At 43.5% G+C, this 21208-nt stretch overlaps 2 protein-coding genes across 2 annotated transcripts; one reads left to right on the top strand and one right to left on the bottom strand.

The window, feature by feature from the left end:
- The first annotated feature begins 1626 nt into the window (after positions 1-1626).
- On the top strand, positions 1627-3208 carry LOC106608128 (left-right determination factor 2). Its single transcript, XM_014205871.2, has 4 exons — positions 1627-1894; positions 2142-2388; positions 2511-2750; positions 2884-3208. Exons 1-4 carry the CDS (start codon positions 1627-1629, stop codon positions 3206-3208), a joined length of 1080 nt encoding a protein of 359 aa, XP_014061346.1.
- Positions 3209-7685: 4477 nt separating this feature from the next.
- LOC106608119 (heterogeneous nuclear ribonucleoprotein U) lies at positions 7686-19756 on the bottom strand. The gene is made up of 14 exons (XM_014205850.2): positions 19126-19756; positions 18046-18160; positions 15824-15903; positions 15438-15577; positions 14878-14977; positions 14495-14607; positions 13924-14187; positions 13575-13694; positions 12018-12146; positions 11599-11767; positions 10897-11172; positions 10136-10614; positions 9615-9878; positions 7686-8332 (listed from the first exon to the last, which is right to left on the bottom strand). Exons 1-14 carry the CDS (start codon positions 19580-19582, stop codon positions 8282-8284), a joined length of 2757 nt encoding a protein of 918 aa, XP_014061325.1. The 5' UTR covers positions 19583-19756; the 3' UTR covers positions 7686-8281.
- Positions 19757-21208: the final 1452 nt, after the last annotated feature.

The raw sequence follows: 21208 nt of genomic DNA, 5'->3' as shown, positions 1-21208 counted from the left end.
ATGTCATATCATTTGGTGCACATTCCATAGGCAGTGTACCAGGTAAAGTAAATCATGTATAGTTTAGGTATTTTACAAGTCTATTTGACCCAGATGTGGATGTATGCAGCCATACATTTCAGGCACTTTAACTAATAAATGGAGAAACAAGTTTCAAGCTTTTATTAGTCGTATATACTGTACAAGATACACATGGTATACATCATCCAACGCAATGTTTACTTGCAGGTTCCTTCTCGACAATGCAACAACAATAATAAAATCTAAGAATATGAACATAAGGTAAATGGCTCAGTAGAATAAACATTTTGTAACAGCCTTGAAAACAGTAGTTCCAGAAGAGGGCATTGAGTGTGGTCTTCAGATGCGGCTAACAATGTCCCCCTGACCGGCATCTGTCATTTACTCTTCCTGTGTCCTCCTTTAGTCTGTCTGACATCTCCCAACAAATAAGCCCCAATACACAAACACAGACTAGGGCCCGCTCTAGGAAAACCAGCCCCTCTTCTAATGTTTGTGTGACAAAATAGGCAAGGAAAATCCTGCAGTGGAATCTGATCATCATCAACATGTGAAGAGCCTCCCAATCCACATCCTCACTCCGGCCCTTGGATTAACTGTCTGTTTGGCTAATCATTTTAATCTGCCCGAGGGGCAGAAGGGGTGATGGGTTTGGAATAAACATCTAATCCCCTTGGCCCCTCCTCCCCCTCCCAGTGATGGGCCATACATGGAGCCCCTGATCAACTAAAATGGCTGCTAGACAGACAGAAATAAACACTGACAGACAGTTGCCAGACTGGGCTTGCTTTATATTGTCCAGTGGAATGTACACATTAGGGTGTGTAGGCTGAGAGGGTACAGCATGGGCAGGGGCTGTCTGGAACACCTGTGCAGATGTAGACAACAAGAAGAAGAGTCAATGGGAAGGCATTTGTTATAAATAAATATATATTAAATGTACTTAAGTATTGATCAAAATATTTGATCAATCAAGTGTCCATCCTTTGGGATGATTTTAACATATAGGAACATTTAATACCAACCAATTTGTAATCATCTCATCCTGCAAACAAAAATTACTTAGAACTATACTACAAATAGGCTACTACATGTATGCCTCTGGATCAATTCAATATTCTCAACCCATAACAATCCAATAACTATGCTGTGTTTATGAGTTTTCTTACTGCAACTTATTATTTTTTTCTCCCACAAACATCACTAGACTTCCCAATGATATGGAGACTGAATTTTACAAATGCTTTGATTAAAATTGAAGGATATAAGTTGTATAAAATCCCTTTATGATTTTAGAGGAATGGTGTTTAAATTCATCTATAAATTAAACTGATACAATATAATCTGGTGAAATAGTTTCCGTTGAAAGTATGGCACTTCTGATGTCCTGACGGGGACGTGTCTTTTAATGTCACACTATTGTTGAGATAGTCTATCGTTCCCCCTGCCCAACCCCCTCATTCTCAATATGCAATGACTGACTGGGAGGGCCAGGTGTTTATAAGGGCCCCCTGATGTCAGTGGACCACTTTCTCGCTCTGAGCTTCTCTGCTACTGTAGTTGTCTTCTCCTTGCTGGACAAGACACCCTTTTGGAAGATTTATGATGGATTTTCTCCGTGCTTGCGTTTTGTGTGCTGCTGCTTTATTCACCGTCTCCAAAGCTTTCACGCACAAGGACATGAAGGATGCACTGCTTCAAAAACTTGGACTGGATGAAGTTCCGAAAATTCACAAAAGGGATTTGGACAATCTTGTAATGCCTGCGCACATTAAGAATAAATACCTGTCAATGCTGAAGCTGCACCACGAAAGGCGGCGCAGGTCTCTGCCAAGCTTGGCGGGGATTCTGAGGGGAATCCCAGGAAATGCAGGTAAGATCATTTTCTAGTAGGCCTGCTTGAGACATAAATACATCTGATTATATATTTTTATATATATAAAAAATAGCAATATATTGCTTGGATGTTATACATACTTGTTGCAGACCGAGTTTGGCACAGGTGCACAAATTACTGTTTTGTCTACTCGCATTTTGTGTGCACATATAGTTTCAACCCATTCATGTTAGTGAGAATTTTAGACTCAATACTTAATAACTTCTATGTTCTGTTCCATTAGACATCTATGGGGAGTTTGTGTACTCGGACACCACTCGGCAACGGATGGTCTTTGACATGGACACCCGCATCCCCCATAATAGCGAGGTGACCATGGCCGAACTGAAACTGTACAAGAAAGCCCCTCCTCACAAGCGCTCCATGCCGGAGAAGAGGAACCACCGTCCGGTTAATAACGCCAGAGTCTCCATCTACTGGGTAGAGATGCTGGAGAACGGCTCCAACACAACATCTCTGGTGGACTCACGGTAAGATTTTACGCAAAGCCATGTCATGTCCAGATCATTTCCTTTAGGCAATGTGTTGTTCTTTGTTCTTATAATGTAGAACCTATGTGCAAGGTTTTTAATCAACCATTTATTTCCCGTAGGTTGATCCCCATCCACGAGACAGGCTGGATAAGCTTTGATGTCACCCAGGGTGTGCACTATTGGTCAAAGACGCAGCAGAAAACACCTATGAACCTGGAGGTGTGGATCGAGGGCGAGAGACCTGGCAGCTACGCGGCAGAAATGGCCAAGAGTGTCCACTTTACCACCCAGGACCAGACGGAAAACACCTTGGGAAAACCTGAACTGATCCTCTACACACTCAACCTCGAAGAGTTTGGGTAAGGCGCGCTTTGTTATGCAGATTCAGAATATTTTTTAAATATTGTTACGTCGATCCAGTAACAATTACCCTACCTTTACGCATCAATTAGTGCAAGTTAATTAACGACTCCCTATTCATTTTCTGCTTAGGTCTCGAGGTGACTGTGAAATCAATCCAGATAAGGACACGTGCTGCAGAGAAAAATACTTCATCAATTTCCGCGCGCTCACGTGGACCCAGTATTGGATAATCGAACCCGCGGGCTACCAGGCCTACCGATGCGCTGGGGGGTGCAAGCAGCCCAAGCGCAACTACGGCTACGGGGAGCGGAAGTGTACCATCGCGGAGAGCGCCCCGCTGCCCATGATGTACCTGGTCAAGAAGGGCGACTACACGGAGATAGAAGTGGCCGAGTTCCCCAACATGATCGTGGAGTCGTGTGCCTGCACTATGGACAACATATCCATAGTTTGAAGTCAAGCGTTGTGGACTGGGCAGGGCACCTCCAAATTAACTCCAAGTACTTTTCTATTGAAAATGGGAATATAATAAGAGGGAGCATGACAGATCTCTTGAGACATATTCTATTCACAAGCACTTTGTAAATAATTAATTCATAATTTAGACTTTATGAGTTGTATACTGTATTACTCAGAAGAAACGGTCTGATTTTGTCTCAAATGTTATATTTTTAAGCTGTAAATACTATGGATGATTTCAGAATTAAATATATATCTTTTTTTATTAAGAAGTCTGATTTTGTTATTATTTTCCACAAGGCACGATTGGGAAAATCCCACTGTCAGGCTATAGACCTCAAGGCATCCTTACACCTATCATACTGTCAGGCTATAGACCTTAAGGCATCTTTACACCCATCATACTGTCAGGCTATAGCCATCAAGGCATCCTTACACCCATCATACTATGTCAGGCTATAGCCATCAAGGCATCCTTACACCCATCATACTGTCAGGCTATGCCATCCTTACACCCATCATACTATGTCAGGCTATAGCCATCAAGGCATCCTTACACCCATCATACTGTCAGGCTATAGACCTCAAGGCATCCTTACACCCATCATACTGTCAGGCTATAGCCATCAAGGCATCCTTACACCCATCATACTGTCAGGCTATAGCCATCAAGGCATCCTTACACCCATCATACTGTCAGGCTATAGACCTCAAGGCATCCTTACACCCATCATACTATGTCAGGCTATAGACCTCAAGGCATCCTTACACCCATCATACTTGTCAGGCTATAGACCTTAAGGCATCCTTACACCCATCATACTGTCAGGCTATAGCCATCAAGGCATCCTTACACCCATCATACTATGTCAGGCTATAGCCATCAATGCATTCTTACACCAATATCACAATGTCAGGCTATAGCCATCAAGGCATCCTTACACCAATATCACAATGTCAGGCTATATCCATCAAGGCATCCTTACACCCATCACACTATGTCAGGCTATAGACATCAAGGCATCCTTATTCCCATCACTATATGTCAGGCTATAGCCATCAATGCATTCTTACACCAATATCACAATGTCAGGCTATAGACCTCAAGGCATCCTTAAATTAATATCACTATGTCAGGCTATAGACATCAAGGCATCCTTAAATTAATATCACTATGTCAGGCTATAGACCTCAAGGCATCCTTACACCCATCATACTGTCAGGCTATAGACCTCAAGGCATCCTTACACCCATCATACTGTCAGGCTATAGACCTCAAGGCATCCTTAAATTAATATCACTATGTCAGGCTATAGACCTCAAGGCATCCTTACACCCATCATACTGTCAGGCTATAGACCTCAAGGCATCCTTACACCCATCACACTATGTCAGGCTATAGACCTCAAGGCATCCTTACACCCATCATACTATGTCAGGCTATAGACCTCAAGGCATCCTTACACCCATCACACTATGTCAGGCTATAGCCATCAAGGCATCCTTAAATTAATATCACTATGTCAGGCTATAGACATCAAGGCATCCTTATTCCCATCACTATATGTCAGGCTAGACCTCAAGGCATCCTTAAATTAATATCACTATGTCAAATCAAATCCAACTTTATTTGTCACATGCTCCAAATACAACAACCCTACCGTGAAATGCTTACTTACAAGCCCTTAACCAACAGTGCAGTTCAAGAAGAGTTAAGAAAATATATATATTTTTTAAAATATTTAAAAAAGAACAAGGCTATATACAGGGGGTACCGGTACTGAGTCAATATGCGGGGGTACAGGTTAGTCAGGCTATAGCCATCAAGGCATCCTTACACCCACCACGCTATGTCAGGCTATAGCCATCAAGGCATCCTTACACCCACCACGCTATGTCAGGCTATAGCCATCAAGGCATCCTTACACCCACCACGCTATGTCAGGCTATAGCCATCAAGGCATTCTTACACCAATATCACTATGTCAGGCTATAGCCATCAAGGCATCCTTACACCCATCACACATACAGTACACTTGTCTCCAGCTAAGCCTACACCTTGTCTCCCTATTTAGCACTGTATTTAGTTGGTACTAAGTCAATAACAGATCTAATGACTAATAACTTCTTTCAGTGAAGGAGCATTAGGTATGCGCTGGCATGGTTAAACAGATTTGGTGAGCGCCATTCACATCAGAGTGTGCTGGCTGTTTGCTTCCAATAGGGAGCAGACACTGTCACATCTCAGAGCGTATATTTACATCTGGTTTAGCAGATAAATAGGCCCCAGACATAGTCCTGCGGAGAGATCTCTATAGACAATATCAAGGCTCAATTTGCAGCCTGCGAGGGGGGTCTTGTCATTTTAATGGGGGTACATAAGGCTTTAGAGCTGAGGGCAGTCTGGGTACACATCTCGAAGTCAATACCAAGAGACAATCCCAGGCACCCTGTTGTGTGCTCCTGGTTTGAAAAAGCAGCTGGTGTCATCCAGACTTCTGAAATGTTAGATTCAGCAGCAATAGGCAGCTAGGTTTCCTTTTACATCACGTTCAGATATAAAGGTAACCTTTAGGGCAGGTTTCTCAGACACCGATTAAGCCTGATCTTAGACTAAAAAGTACTTTTAATGGAGAGATTCTAAATTGATATTTTTAGTCCAGAACTAGGATTAACTATGTCCGGGAAACCTCCCCTTGGAGATTGAGGGAGAATCTGTAGTTTGTATAATCAAAAAAAAAAATACTTGAAAACCATAACTGAAACACAAAATATCAAAACATTTTTCAATAAAAAGAGAGATCTCAGCAGGGAGATAAGCCAAAAGTTACCTACAACTTAATGAGTATATTAAATTGAATAGTACTCAGTTAAGTAATACACATTGCTGAAACAAATTACTTTAATGAAAAATGTATGTTTGGTTGAGTTATTTTTCACTTGCATTATCACGAAGCATAACGGAAATCAGTTCATGGTCATCCATACAATTTGGAATGATAGAGAAGAAAAAAGGTGGTCAACTATATACAGTACACCATGTTCAGAAAATTTTAAATAAGCTAATGAAACAAGCACAAAATGGACTCGCAATACAATTGTTTGTTTTCAGTGATCTAGAAACACAATGTTATTATAGTGGAACACACATCACTTTAACACTGCTGGTAGGCTACTCGGCCTGAGCTGTATGAGGTTAAATGTAAGAGCTGCCATTGTCCAGCTACACCGCCACCAATTCATTTGATCAGAGGGTTCACACAACTTTACCATTTGACTGACTTGGTTTGCACCTAGATCGTCTGTGACAAGACTGTTAGCCCACTGATCTTAAGCCAACGCAGTAGCATTCGGGAGTTAACGCAAGTCTTCAGGTCTCTGGAACCTCCATTACACACACACACACACACACACACACACACACACACACACACTACAGAAGGAGAGTTTTGAATGTCGCTCACATCTAGTGTCAGTGAGGGTATTGGTGGGTATACACTGACATTACGTAGCCCTTTATTTGCTGGTGTAAATGCAAACTGTAGTTTTTACCACCACCCATTTTCAATATAGCATACAACTGAGTGTTGAAACATGTGCTAAACCAGCCACATAATTTATACTCTTCCATTAAAACAGTGGTTTAAATTAGCCTGGCCCCAGATGTTTGTGCTCTTGCCATCTCCCATTGACAATGAGTGACAAGGAGTTGGCATGATAGCACAGACTGGCACTCAGGCTAGGTTCAAATAGCACAGAACATTAAATGTAAACAATGGGAAAATGTGTTTGGTCATGTAGGACTAGCCTAATGTGTAGTCTTATTTACAACGCAGCAATAAAAGCTTAACCAGGTTATAAAAATGCCACAACACCAAATAAACGTATGGGAAAATTAAATAAAAAAGGAAGCACACTTCAATCTACACCCGAGAAGCAAGCCTCGTCAGGTTCCACAATCAGTAACGTGCCCTAAATATCAAGACATATACAAATCACAAAATGACAATATCAAAAAGGCATAATGTAGTGCTAAAATGGCTTCCAATATCCTACGGAAACAGTCCTATAGAAATGACTTGGCTCAAAATAGTTATTTAAAGTACAATGCATCCAGATGAACAGGAGTGTCATCAAAAACGGAAAACTTTCGCAACGAAAAACTAGTTTCTATTGGAGGAACTCCGGTTTCTATAGGTCCCTCCCCGTTTAATTTGCCCCCTAGGGAATACACCCCTAGTCGCCCTTGCAAAAGATACTCAATAGGAATAAACTATCATCGAAGATGAAAAGAAAAACTAGTTGTGCATCAACGATGGATGAATTACATCAATAAGTAGCATAATGTGAAGCGCCAACTGTGGTGAGATGAGGGCGGATGTCCTTGTTGTTTGAAGTAGCAAACCAGGCCAATGCCCATTCAAAAGGTACTTTAGGTAACCTTTGAACTCAATTAAAAGTCATAGGCCATAGAAGTTTGTAAAAAAGCAAATATGTTGTTTATTGTAGATCTATGGAGTTTAGATTACATGCTTGACGTTATAATGAAAAATAACAATAGACAAATCTAATAATGGCGTTTGACGCGAAATAACTGTTTGTTGCTTACGGACTACATATACAATCACTAACAATAATATTGCTACCATGCCTCAAAAGATGGTTCCTTTCAGTTAGTAAGTGTTCTCACTCCTTATACAACAAACAATATTTACATTTAGTAAAAAAAAGAAAAGAAAAAGCACAACCATGAAAATCTTTCAAACAGGTCACTAAAGCAGAGCAAAAATGTTGTGGTATATTTCTCAAACATGGGATTTTTAAAAGCATGGGATTTCTTTAAAATTTGGAAAAATATCATAAAATGTACAAAATCAAATGAAAAAACCCATAAAGCTTCAAAGAGACTCCTTTCCTCATGTGGAATGTTGCTCCATAGTCTTGTCGTATTTTTTGTTTTTAATTTAAAAGTTGGTTCTAGAAAAAAACAGGTGGTGGGCGAGACGGACGTCTGTGGCTAGTGGTGGGTTTCCATTATTTTCCACCAGTCCTTTTGATCAGAAAGTCTTTAATAGTATCCTGGCTGATACTGCTGTCTCCATGGCTTCTGGTTCCATAACTGGGGACAGAGATACAGGGAGTTAGACGCAGACAGAAATAAAAAAAAATATAAAAAAAATAAACATACACAGAAAAGTATGTGGACACCCTTCAAATGAGTGGATTTGGCTATTTCTGCCACACCCATTGATGACAGGTGTATAAAATCAAGCATACAGCCATGCAATCTCCAGAGACAAACATTGGCAGTAGAATGGCCTTACTGAGAACTCAGTGACTGTCAACGTGGCACAGTCATAAGATGCCACCCTTCCAACTAGTCAGTTCGGCAAATGTCTGCCCTGCTAGAGCCGCCCCTGTCAACCGAGTGCTGTTATTGTGAAGAGGAAACATCTAGGAGCAACAATGGCTCAGCAGCGAAGTGGTAGGCCACACAAGCTCCTCGATTGAAACACTCATCACCAAGTTCCAAAACTGCCTCTGGAAGCAACGTCAGCACAAGAACGGTTTGTCGGGAGCTTCATGAAATGGGTTTCCATGGCCGAGGTGCTGCACACAAGCCTAAATGCCTGTGCAATGCCAAGCATCAGCTGGAGTGGTGTAAAGACATTGGACTCTGGAGCTGTGGAAATGCATTCTCTGGAGTGATGAATCACGGATCACCATCTAGCAGTCTGACGGACGAATCTGGGTTTGGCGGATGTTAGGAGAACACTACCTGCCCGAATGCATAGTGCAAACTGTAACGTCTGGTGGATGAGGAATAATTGTCTGGGGCCATTTTTCATGGTTCGGGCTAGGCCTCTGAGTTTGTGGCAACAGTTTGGGTAAGGCCCTTTCCTGTTTCAGCATGACAATGCCTCTGTGCACAAACCGTGGTCCATACAGAAATGGTTTGTTAAGATCAGTGTAGAAGAACTTGAGTGGCCTGCGCAGAGAACAGACCTCAATCCCCTCGGAAACCTTTAGTATTAATTGGAATGCCGACTGTGAGCCAGGCCTAATCGTCCAACATGAGTCCCCGACCTCACTAACGCTCGTGGCTGAATGAAAGCAAGGCCCCGCAGCAATGTTCCAACATCTAGTGGAAAGCCTTCCCAGAAGAGTGGAGGCTATTATAGCAGCAAAGGGGGGACCAACTCCATATCAATGCCCATGATTTTGGAATGACATGTTCAATGAGCAGGTGTCCACATACTTTTGTAGTGTAACTAGGTGAGAACCACAGTCACAGCACGCACATTTTCCCTCAAAGCAGTTACCAGCAAAGTCAATGGTATCAATTGTAGTACAAGGCTAACAAGTTAGGATTTGCCCTTCGACCTCAAATGGAGACTCACCCCTTGCTGCCAGCTCTGGTTGAAGGCCTGAGCCTTGTCCATGCCGAATCCAAAGCCTCCACGTCCTCCAGCGTTCCTGCTGTCCCCAAATCCTCTGCCACGTCCACCAGCGTTCCTGTTGTCTCCAAATCCTCCGCCACGTCCTCCAGAGTTTCTACTGTCCCCAAATCCGCCACCACGACCTCCAGCATTCCTGCCATCACCAAATCCGCTGCTCTTGTTGCCAAAGTTTCCACGGCTGCTGCCGCCTCTGGGCTGGAACCCCTGGGGAGAGAGAACACGCGTATTAATATCTCCCTATTCAATTCACTACGGTAACATTAACTTTTTATAACACTATTTAGATAGTCTCCTAAAGATGGTTTATAAAATGTTCAACTATCCACCAATCCTAATCCTAGCAAGTTGCTAATATCAACAAGTTGCAGTTGATCGTTTGAGCATCTACACACCCTCTATAGGGGAATATTCAAATAAAGCAGGACCAACTTGTATTTCTCTACTGCGTCGACCCAACTCACCTGGTTAAAGTTGACCCTGTTGGCTCCGCCTCCCCGGCTCATGCTGGCTCCACCTCCCCGGCTCATGTTGGCTCCACCTCCCCGGCTCATGTTGGCTCCACCTCCCCGGCTCATGTTGGCTCCACCTCCCCGGCTCATGTTGGCTCCACCTCCCCGGCTCATGTTGGCTCCACCTCCCCGGCTCATGTTGGCTCCACCTCCCCGGCTCATGTTGGCTCCACCTCCCCGGCTCATGTTGGCTCCACCTCCCCGGCTCATGTTGGCTCCACCTCTGTTCATTGGTGGACCGCCTCTGTTCATGGCTCCACCCCTGTAGCCCATGTTGCCCCTAATTGGTCCTCCTCTTGGGGCCCCTCGCTGGGGGGCCATGAGGCCGCCGCCCCTGTTGAAGTTGCCCCGGTTGGCAAATCCACCTCTGAAGGCTGGAGGGGGCATGAAGCCTCGAGGGGGGCGAGTGAACCCACCACGTGGACCTGGAGCTGGGTGGGGGCAGACATGTTGGACACACACATTAGACCGGCGGTGCATATTTAATGATTAGGAAGCCATTTCTCTTCTACTCAATAATTAGAGGAGAAATTAAAGTGAAAGGGCAGAAGCCTTTGATTGGAAAAAGTGGTTTGATTGGACTTCACCTTTCCAGTTCTACCAGATCAGGGCACACAAAACAATGAACATTTTAGCAATTGGTTGCGAGGCTAAAACTGGATCAAAACCTGCCATGCAAATCCTTAATCTGACCAATATGGCCAACAACCCACCTCCTCTGAAGTTGCCCCTCTGTTGGAAGCCTCCTCGTACAACTCCTCTCTGGCCGGGTCCTCCTCCGCGGTTGAACTGGTTCTTGCCTCTGCCTCCGCCCCGGACAACACCTCTATTGGGGGTCAAGGCCCCCTGGTTGGGCTTCTTCTCAGCCGGCAGGGCCGCCTTGCTCTCCTCCTTGTATTGCTCCACTAGCTTGGAGGACTCCTCCTTCTGCAGCTCAGCGTAGCTCACCTCAGCGAAGCTGTCGCCCTCCTCTGGCAGGGTGAAGAATCCTATATGGGAAGAGAGCCATTAAATGATGGTCAAAATAACAGCCCCAATGAAAGACTAGCATATGAATAATAGCTTATGATGTCCACCATAACAAAACTAGATTTGTAGTGATGAAGGATCATGGAAAGCGCTGTGTTCTTCCCACCAGGTCCAGAGGCAGTGCCCCTGACCCAGAGTTTAGGAGGGTCACTCTGCCCATCCTGATGTGGCCACGACTGGGCAAAGCGTCGAGGGGCTAGCCATGCTTATATGAAAACAAAACGAGTCCGTTTTTTGGGAGGTTAAAATCTGGGTGTGCGTGTCCTTACCGTATTACTACAACTTTCTGAAGGCTTCTGGATTAGTGATAACGATAGCCAGCTTTTTAGCACAGAAGGCAAGTCTACTTTTAACACTTTTATTAGTATAGTAGCTCACGTCGTTACCTTTCATTTTGAGGAGAGCATGCTCGGGCACGTCTTTGCCGTCGCTCTCTGCCTTCTTCTGGGCCCTCTCCTTGTAGTCGTCGTCTGAGGGGCAGACCACCACAGCCTTCCGCTGGTACCCAGCAAACAGACACATCTTCCTCTTCTGGCCCGGGGCAGACAGGTTGGTCTGGGGAGAGGAAGGATGGGGGAAATTACTAATAATGTTGACTGATCGTGGGAGTATAAATAAAAATGATTTGGGCTGCTTTGTTGGCACTTTATATAGGCCAGTGCTAGACTACGGCTCATACTAGCCTACGTCTCATGTTCCATGTTTAATCAAAGATTAATACTTTATTCACAATAAGACGGACTAAAAGGTCAGTTTAACGTGTATGAAATCATTGGCTGTGATTGTATAGAATATGAAGTCTTACGTGGTCCAGGATATAGTTCCTCTTCTTCCGAGCAGCGATCTCAATGAACTTGCCCAGGAAGAGAGGAGCACGCTGGGAAATGGCCGTGAGCTTAGTTGTGTCCTTCGCCTGACGCTTCAAGCTGCCAATCTACATAGAGAAAAATGAATAGCTGTGCCCCAAGATACCATATATACATAGGACAGGTTATAGGCCTACGGTGCCAAATGACCAGGGACTGCTTATAGAACCATTAGGATCGGACCAATGTTCCCTCTAAGCTGTGCGCAGCTCCCCCAGGACTGCCACGCAGAAGAAATATCAGCCCGCACAGAGAAGCACGGGATTAGAAATTTGAGTGAAGTTCAGAGTTCTCCCCTTTAGTTAACACTATCAACCTATCCCTTTACTTTGGGAATTGTGTTCAAATCAACGCAAGACTCACTTTCAAAGCAGCATACAGAAACAAAATGAACTATGCAAGACTTGGTATGCAAAACTAACTACGCAAGAGACTTTGTTGTAGGCAGAACGCATCGGAGTAGGATTCTATTGTATTGACATGCACGAATCAAACCATACTCTACACAAACCAGTGCAGCATAACAAATCAGAGCTGCAGCAGGCCTATAGGCAAATAGACCATTGCCACATATGGATCTGTGCCACTCACTTTGAGCTGGACTGCGTTTACAGCATGAGTGGTCGTGAGTAGATGCGCTTGTTTTGAGATCAAAGTGAGAGCTGCACGTAGCCACGTATGAACATTTTGTTCACATCCTTTGCTAGTTAGTGAGTTATTCGCCCAGTTATAGATCATTTGTAGTCAGCAATGGTGGAGTGATTGCACCCTACGTGCTTCTACACCTGCATTGCTTGCTGTTTGGGGTTTTAGGCTGGGTTTCTGTACAGCACTTTGATATATCAGCTGATGTAAGAAGGGCTATATAAATACATTTGATTTGAAGAGAACAAAACATGTATACGTCTTTGTCTTAAAGGGCAGTGTTGTATTTTGAATAATTTGAATAATCTATGTAGCCAATAGGCAGAGGGTATCACAATTTGTCTGATTCTCTGTAATAATGGTATGTGATTAATAATGAATTTTATTTGTAAAGTGGTTGCTTGCATCAAACAACATTCAGTCACCTTGTCTGATAGACAAGTGGATAAACAGGTTAATGTAGGCTGAATGATTGAACATTATTTCCATGTTAAAATGTTATGGATGCATTCTCTACATTGTTTTTGATGGTTCTCTGGTCTACATTATAATAAAATAGCTATAGCAGCCTACTTGACCACTGTCTGAAACTAGCTTAAAGCAGGTACAGCCTCAGTGATCACAGTAAACACTCGCTGAAGTTGCAAAGAATTTTCACAACATTCAAGTTCGCGCTCAGACCTGAAATTTGTTCAGTGCCTAAATGTTTTTTAGGGAACGTTGGATAGGACTGGAAGTTAATTTCACAAACTAAATTGACCGAACTAGAACCTCATTCTCAGAAGAGTGCAGAGAGAACACATTCTAAAATACTGGAGGCTCCAAACACTATGAGTTAGTATAACACTGACCATCATCTTCTCCACAATGGTGTCGCTGCCCAGGATGTAATATTTCCCAGGGTTCTCCTGGATGTGCTTGTTCACCCAGGTGGTCTTTCCTGAGCCGGGCAGTCCTACCATAGCAATCACCTAAAACAACACACATATACACAACTGATCAGTAACAATGGTAGAAGGAGTTATGCACATACAAGTGAGAAAAAGTCCCTCTGAATGTTTTTTAGTTTTTTTTATCTGATACATTTTGCTAGCCGTTTATTCAGAAATATTGGTTGAACCCAAGGATAGATCCCATTGCTATGGAGGCCTTTGTCTCAATCAAGTCACTGCCAGTGACATTATGGGTTCCCATAGTTACCTCACACTCCTTCTTGGTGTTGGGTCCCTTGGGTCCGCGGACACGGTCGTCCATGGCGACCTGCTGCAGGAAGGTGTAGCCCTCTGGCTGGGGGAAGTAGGGCGTTTCCATTTGGCCAAAGTTGAACTCCACGGAACAGTTGTGGCAGATGACGTGGGGGAAGAGAGCTCTCCCTGCCAGGGACTCCTTACTGACCTGGAAGGCCACAACTGGCTCCTTACCATTCTTAGAAAAGGAAATCTCCACCTCCTCGCCCTCAAAGTTCTGCAATAAAAAATAATTTTACCTAAATATATATATTTTAAGCTTGTAGTTTCAATGGAACATTGACAGGTCAAAATGTTAGGTACCAACAAGGAAGTCGTCAAACCGGTTTAGGTGGAAATGTTTTACTTTATGAACAGGCAGACAAATCATGTTTTCATATAAATATTTTGTGTGTGTTTGCCTCATTGATGAGGAATTCTTGACATCACAGAAAGTCTGAATATTAATTTAAAAATCGGCCTGTCCATTTTGAGAATATTACATTATGGCAACTATTACGGATAAATGAAGGCAGGCTACTTACGATGAAGCAGCAGATAACGTCATTCTCATCGTAAGTCTCTCCAAAATCTTCAGTCACGCAGTTGGTAGTCTTCTTGCCTTTGCCAGAGTAGGCATAAGAATGCTCCTCCTCACCTGCAATGACAATACAACTCACATCAGACATGATACACAGTTGACTGGTTCAGCAAACTAAAAGTAGAGAATTAGAATTTTATCATTAAATTATTTCTGGATTTCAGTGTTTCTGCACTCACTCCATAGTCGCCTTGCAAACTACAACTGAAACAGGCTATATCATTTCCAGTTACATGTCATGCTTCCTAACAGTCTTTAGAGAGCGCCAACACTCCATAAGAACCATTCTATTTTTGGAGAAAAAAAAAACAGATTGATAATACTGACCGAGGAGCAGACTGCCAGTAGCCAGGGACCATCCAACCTGGACCTCATGGACCTCCATGTTCTTACTGAAGATGTGCTTCACTGGAATCTTCTCAGTTAACTAGAACCACAATATTACATTGGTAATGTTAGTAGCAGTAGCAGATAGTATGATGGCTTTTTTTTTTTAAAGTTAATGCTAAATAGTGATTATTTCGCCTCTATGGCCTATTTATTGCCTTACCTCCCTACATTTGCACACACAATACATTCATTTTTCTATTGTGTTATTGACAGTACGTTTGTTTATGTGTAACTGTTTTTGTCGCACTGCTTTGCTTTATCTTGGCCAGGTCACAGTTGTAAATGAGAACTTGTCGTCAACTGGCCTACCTGGTTAAATAAAAGTCAAATAAATAAGTGGCAATTTGAGGGCACAACCAGGTGATAAAATCTGATGGCGCATTTATATTATAAAATGGAGACAAACGATTGTGTTTCTGAGGTCAAAACGTTACGAATTCACAATTCCTAATGAAATGACAACTGTGCTAGACAAGAGAAGCAGTGTTTCTCCTTACCTTCATCTCGTAACAGGCCTTGCCCTGGGTCAGGCCGTACGAGGCCCTGCCCCCAGACCAAAGGTAGGCAAAGCTCTCCATGGTGAGAGAGGACGCGCTGTACCGGTCCCGGGACACCTTGAAGTGCAGGTCGCAGTTATCTGATGACAAAGAAACAAACGCATCAATTATTCAGTTATCTTCTCAGTCCCCTGACATGACATATAGTGTGTCCCATCACACATCGGTCTTTAAGCCGTATTTCTATGCACTAGAAGAGACGTGAGACTATTGAACAACATAGCAAACAGACAGCGAGGTGGAGCTATTGTTTCTGAGCAAGCGTTTGTAGAGTGATTAAATAAACCCAGCACTGTCGGCCACACTATACACCAAACATCACTCACAGTTGTCCAGACAGACTGTTGTATCGTCAAACTCTTCATCTTCCTCTTCCAGGGGTGGCAGTGGAGACTTGAGACTAGACCTGAAAGAGAACACAGCCAGTCAGTAACAATGTCAGAGAATTAGAACCTGTCGTACGGAACCAGAATGCCCTACCAGGGTGGCCATCCGGTTGAGATGACCTCTCTGAAGAAGAGGGCATCAATGGAAAGAGTCAAGAAGACTATGGGCGGAAATAGAACAACATTTACGCTCCTGGGGTCCGGTGTTTTTTTTAAAGAAATCACAACAAGAGAAATACATACCTGCAGTGGTCCACTGATGCCTCAGAGCAATGGAGAATTATTATTAAATAAATATATTTTTAACTAGCCCTAGGGGCTATATTTGTTATTATAAAAAACCTTAATAGCCAATAGGCCTTGTTGTGTGCAGAAACTGTTTATGGCGTTGGAGATTCCTGGTAGGGTCAAGAAGGATAAAAGGCTACTGTATGTATTTAACTGTGTGGAGCTGCTCTCACTAAAAGGTCAAAGCTGCAGCCTCATGGTCGTGGAACAGAGAGGCAAACAAGCTAGTTCCACATAACCTAGAGGGGCTTCAACTGTACTCTAGGGACTGTAGTGATAAGCTGAATATTGTGCTACACCGACTTAGAAACTTGAAGGAATTCAGAAACAGAATCAAGCCGTTTCCCAGGGGAAGAGTTGTGTTTATAAAACTAGCCTACAAATATTTACACTGGCGAGGATTACAACATGAGGATAAATGTCTGTCCACAGAATGTAGACGGAAGCCTTTGCAGGATTAAACACTGCCTCGGGATTAAACACTGCCTCAGGCACAGGAAGAGAAACACCATAATGCAGCATTGATAGTAAATGTGAGTCTTTGCACCAATTAGAAGAGGTAGTTGTGTGTGTGTGTGGGGGGGTAATTTTACTGTCCTCAAATGCACTGTGCTTAGAAACAAATGGCCACTTCATTTACATTTTAGTCATTTAGCTGACACTCTTACCCAGAACGACTGACAGTAGTGAGTGGGTAAATTTGTTTGCACCTTTTTCTCTCCATACTAGACCTGTCAATATATGTAGTCAGGAAACCCTAATTGCACCATCTTTGGCTTATCTACACATTAGTCAGACCGCACTCAGACCAAGGATCATATAGTCTTCCCAGAGGTCATCCAGGGTGGTGCGATGGAGATTCCATGATTGATTTAGCCAACAGCTACTAAGGCCTCTGCTGCACAGTCAATGGTTTCTTAGTTTACATCAGTCAAAGCAGGGCTCTCCAAACCTGTTCCTGGAGAGCTACTGTCCTGTAAATTCAGTACAACCCTTATCTAGCGCACCTGATTCAAATAATTAGCTGGTTGATAAACTGAATCAGGTTAGTTACAACTGGGGTTAAAATAAAACCTACAGGAGGGTAGCTCTCCAGGAACAGGGTTGAAGAAACCTGGGCTAGAGTGACATTCTGATGACAAGATAACAGTCCACTTGGTCAATGAAAAAAACAAATAGCGTTCCAGATAAACATGGAGGTGGTTTCCCAGACAGATCAAGCCTAGTCTTGGACTAAAAACCTCAATGGGAATCTCCATTTGAAGTACTTTTAAGTACCCTGGAAACGAGTCCATGATGCACAGTGTGACTGTACGGAGAGAAAGCATTCCTGTAAAAAAAAAAACATCAACCACACTGAATAAAATGACGACAAAGTGGAGAGAGAGACAATCAGAAAAGACAAATACTATGCGAGCAGGAACAATGAGCAGTCCGTGGAGAGTACCAATCTGCAACTCGAGAGTCCAGAAAAAAGTTCTACATCCTTGTGCCCTTACGCAAACCCCCCCTACTCTCTCATGCGTTTCTTTTTTTAGCAGTGTTGCGTCACCTTGTCAGTGTACACAGTAAACCTTCCTGCACAAAGAGAACGAATGGGGAACAATAGAACATTACTGTTCATTTCTCTACTACATTATGCAGTCCATTTAGGGGTGCATGTGGTCACTGCATGGGTTAAATGGTAAGGTTAATTTAAAAGCCAGGGATAACCCTCAATTCAAACATGTATGAATCTTAAGTAATGTTGACAAAAGTAAGTTAAGTGAGGGTTTTGTTGCTAGTTAATGCATTGGCGCTTAAAGCCAATACAGTTCACATAGCTGTGATGGCGCTTCAGACATACCAAAGGCCATTTTGTCTCCCATCCTTACCAGCTGTATTTGTTCTCTTCAATAAATTCAAAGTAGCCCCTTCCATGTTCCTCCCGGCGTCTCTTAACACCCTTCTTATTCTTCTGATCAGCATTCGTGTCTTTGTCCGCATCCCCTTTGGAAATAAAAGAAAAATATAATGAGGTGCTCCTTTATTGAAAGGATAGGTCGCACTGTGGCTGTGGTAGGGTTGGCCCACACAGATGACTAACTACTTGTCCATTAGGACCTCATTATTTTCATTGAATGTGATGGAAGACAGTAGAACGCTAAGGCTGCTTTGACCAGGGAGTAAGGTTGGTTACATTGTAGCCGGCCAACAATTGGAGGACATATGTGAGGAGATGTAACGTTAAACATAGTAAAATGGGTACAATAACCCAGCTACGGTTAGTTACTATTAATAAAGGTCAGGGAAATAGACCATTGTCCACCCGTCTCAGATGTTGCGGTCAATACAATAGCATACTGCGACAAGTCAGACAAGAAAAACAACTGCAGACTATTTTAGATTGACCCCCTTCCCCCACAATAGCATTCGCGACTAACTAGCTAGTTAGCTTAAAAGCTAGCTAGCCAATTCTTGCTCATTCATTCAAAATATCTTAGCCAGCTAGTGTTATCTAATCAGATAACTAGCCAACTACTGTTTTCAAATACTTGCCTTTAGCTACGTTTCTAGAACCAGTTTGAGAACCCGTTTGTATAAGAATTTAGGATACTCCGAGTCATATAGTTAATGTAGAACCACGAGCCTACCTAAACCAGCACCTGCCGAATATTGTCCACCGTCCGCTAGAATCGCGAGCTAGCTATTCTAGTTAGCAGCTACACAAAAGAATGCTAACTATGTTAGCTATGCTAACCACCCATTCAGCTAGAATTACATCAAGCGTGAGCCCAATGGTAGTCTCCATGCAGTACGTTAGGACCAACTTAAATAATATTACCCCAATTTGCTAGCTACACTAGCCTATCTAATCAATATACATCAATCCGGCTTCGAGAAAACACCCCGTATAGCAAAAACATGTGACAACCAACCAGTCCAGGGATTTTCAAATGGAACCAGCGACTCACCCTCTGCTGGCTGGTCTCCAGGCTCACCATCCTCTGCGTCTAACGTTATTTTCTCCATGTCGTCTACACCTTCCTTCAGCATTGGATCCATTTCTTCATCTTCCACCTCGCCCATTTCGTCGTCCTCCTGAGCCGCGTTCTCCTCGCATTCTACAGCGGCGTCTCCCTCTCCGTTTCCATTCTCCTCCTCCTCGTTGGCCTCCATGCTTTCTTCGACCGGATCCTCGTCGTCTTCTTCGTCTTCCCCCATGTCCTCTTGATCATCAGCGGCCTCAGAGCTGCCTCCCTCCGCGGCCTCCAGCCCAATGGGATCATCTCCAGCCAGGGCCTCTTCATCAAGCGCGGCCTGCAGCCGGTCCATCAACTCGGCCTTCAGACCCTTGTCCGACAGCTGACGCTTTTTCAGCTCGTCCTTCAACTCGTTAACTTTCAGTTTTTTTACGTTAATTGAACTCATTTTTATATCTGTATAAAAATACTAAACTGAAACACGATTTAAAATGACAAATATGGGAAATTCTGTAAGGACGCCACGCTATGCAAATTGATGTAGCTACTAGCTATATTTAACTGCGCCAAATGGCAGTAGCGTTACTAGCACTTTTCAATGGCAGAAGGGCTTGTCGGCGCAAATGGTGGTACCAGACCCCTCCCGTATTCAAGTGTTGGGGAAGGACTTGGGCGTGGGTTACCGTAATAACTGATAGAGCTGCTCAAAGGTCTAAGCAATATCAAATCAAATTTGATTTGTCACATGCGCCGAATACAACAGACCTTACAGTGAAATTCTTTCTTACAAGCCCTTAAGACCTTACAGTGAAATTCTTTCTTACAAGCCCTTAACCAACAATGCAGTTTTAAGAAAAATACAACAACAAAAAAAGAAATAAAGTAACAAATTATTAAAGAGCAGCAGTAAAATAACAATAGCGAGGCTATATACAGGGTACCGGTACATAGTTAATGTGTGGGGGCACCGGTTAGTCGAGGTAATTGAGGTAATATGTACATGTAGGTAGAATTATTAAAGTGACGGGCAATGCAAATAGTCTGGGTAGCCATTTGATTAGATGTTCATGGGTCTTATGGCTTGGGGGTAGAAAGGGTAAGGGGGATACCAAGACAGTTGTACAACTGAATGCCTTCAGCTGAAATGTGTCTTCTGCATTTAACCCAACCCCTATGACTAGGGTGGCTGGAGTCTTTGACAATTTTTAGGGCCTTTCTCTGACACTGGCTGGTAAAGAGGTCCTGGATGGCAGGAAGCTTGGCCCCAGTGATGTACTGGGCCGTATGCACTACCTTCTGTAGTGCCTTGCGGTCGGAGGCCGAGCAGTTGCCATACCAGGCAGTGATGCAACCCGTCAGGATGCTCTCGATGGTGCAGCTGTAGAACCTTTTGAGGACCTGAGGACCCATACTCAATATTTTCAGTCTCCAGAGGGGGAATAGGTTTTGTTGTGCCCTCTTCGTGACTGTCTTGGTGTGCATGGACCATGTTAGTTTGTTGGGGATGTGGACGCCAAGGAACTTGAAGCTCTCAACCTGCTCCACTACAGCCCCGTCGATGAGAATGGGGACGTGTTTGGTCCTCCTTTTCCTGTAGTCCACAATCATCTTCTTTGTCTTGATCACATTGAGGGAGAGGTTGTTTTCCTTGCACCACACAGTTAGGTCTCTGACCTCCCTATAGGCTGTCTTGTCATTGTCGGTGATCAGGCCTACCACTGTTTGGCTTCGGCAAACTTAATGATCCAAGCTGTCTATGCGCATTTTGGAGATACCAAGCACCTCAGGCTACATTTTTAGCCATGAAAATAAATAAGTACATTAAAAATGACCCCAAGGACATACACACACATTCACACATTCAATTATCTGTCCATTTCCAGACCTATTCTGAACAGTGGAGGCTGGTGGGAGGAGCTATAGGAGGACGGGCTCGTTGTAATGGTTTACTTATGTTTGTTTGACACAGTTCCATTAATTCCATTCCCATAGGGTGGCGCACAATTGGCTCAGCGTTGTCTGGGTTTGGCTGGGGTAGGCTGTCATTGTAAATAAGAATTTGTTCTTAACTGAC

This window comes from Salmo salar, chromosome ssa06 (assembly GCF_905237065.1).
Source record: "Salmo salar chromosome ssa06, Ssal_v3.1, whole genome shotgun sequence".
NCBI lineage: Eukaryota > Metazoa > Chordata > Actinopteri > Salmoniformes > Salmonidae > Salmo > Salmo salar.
Note: the sequence above shows the minus strand (reverse complement) of the source record. Positions and strands in the feature narration are given on the sequence as shown.

Bases quoted from the DNA above. Each gene is read 5' to 3' on its own strand.
- LOC106608128 (XM_014205871.2), top strand. From the start codon at position 1,627: ATGGATTTTCTCCGTGCTTGCGTTTTGTGTGCTGCTGCTTTATTCACC. The intron at 2,389-2,510 runs GTAAGATTTTAC...TATTTCCCGTAG, and splicing joins ACATCTCTGGTGGACTCACG to GTTGATCCCCATCCACGAGA. The intron at 2,751-2,883 runs GTAAGGCGCGCT...TTTTCTGCTTAG, and splicing joins CTCAACCTCGAAGAGTTTGG to GTCTCGAGGTGACTGTGAAA.
- LOC106608119 (XM_014205850.2), bottom strand. From the start codon at position 19,582: ATGAGTTCAATTAACGTAAAAAAACTGAAAGTTAACGAGTTGAAGGAC. The intron at 11,768-12,017 runs GTAAGACTTCAT...TCCTCTCCCCAG, and splicing joins GGAACTATATCCTGGACCAC to ACCAACCTGTCTGCCCCGGG. The intron at 10,615-10,896 runs GTGGGTTGTTGG...GCCCCCACCCAG, and splicing joins GAGGGGCAACTTCAGAGGAG to CTCCAGGTCCACGTGGTGGG.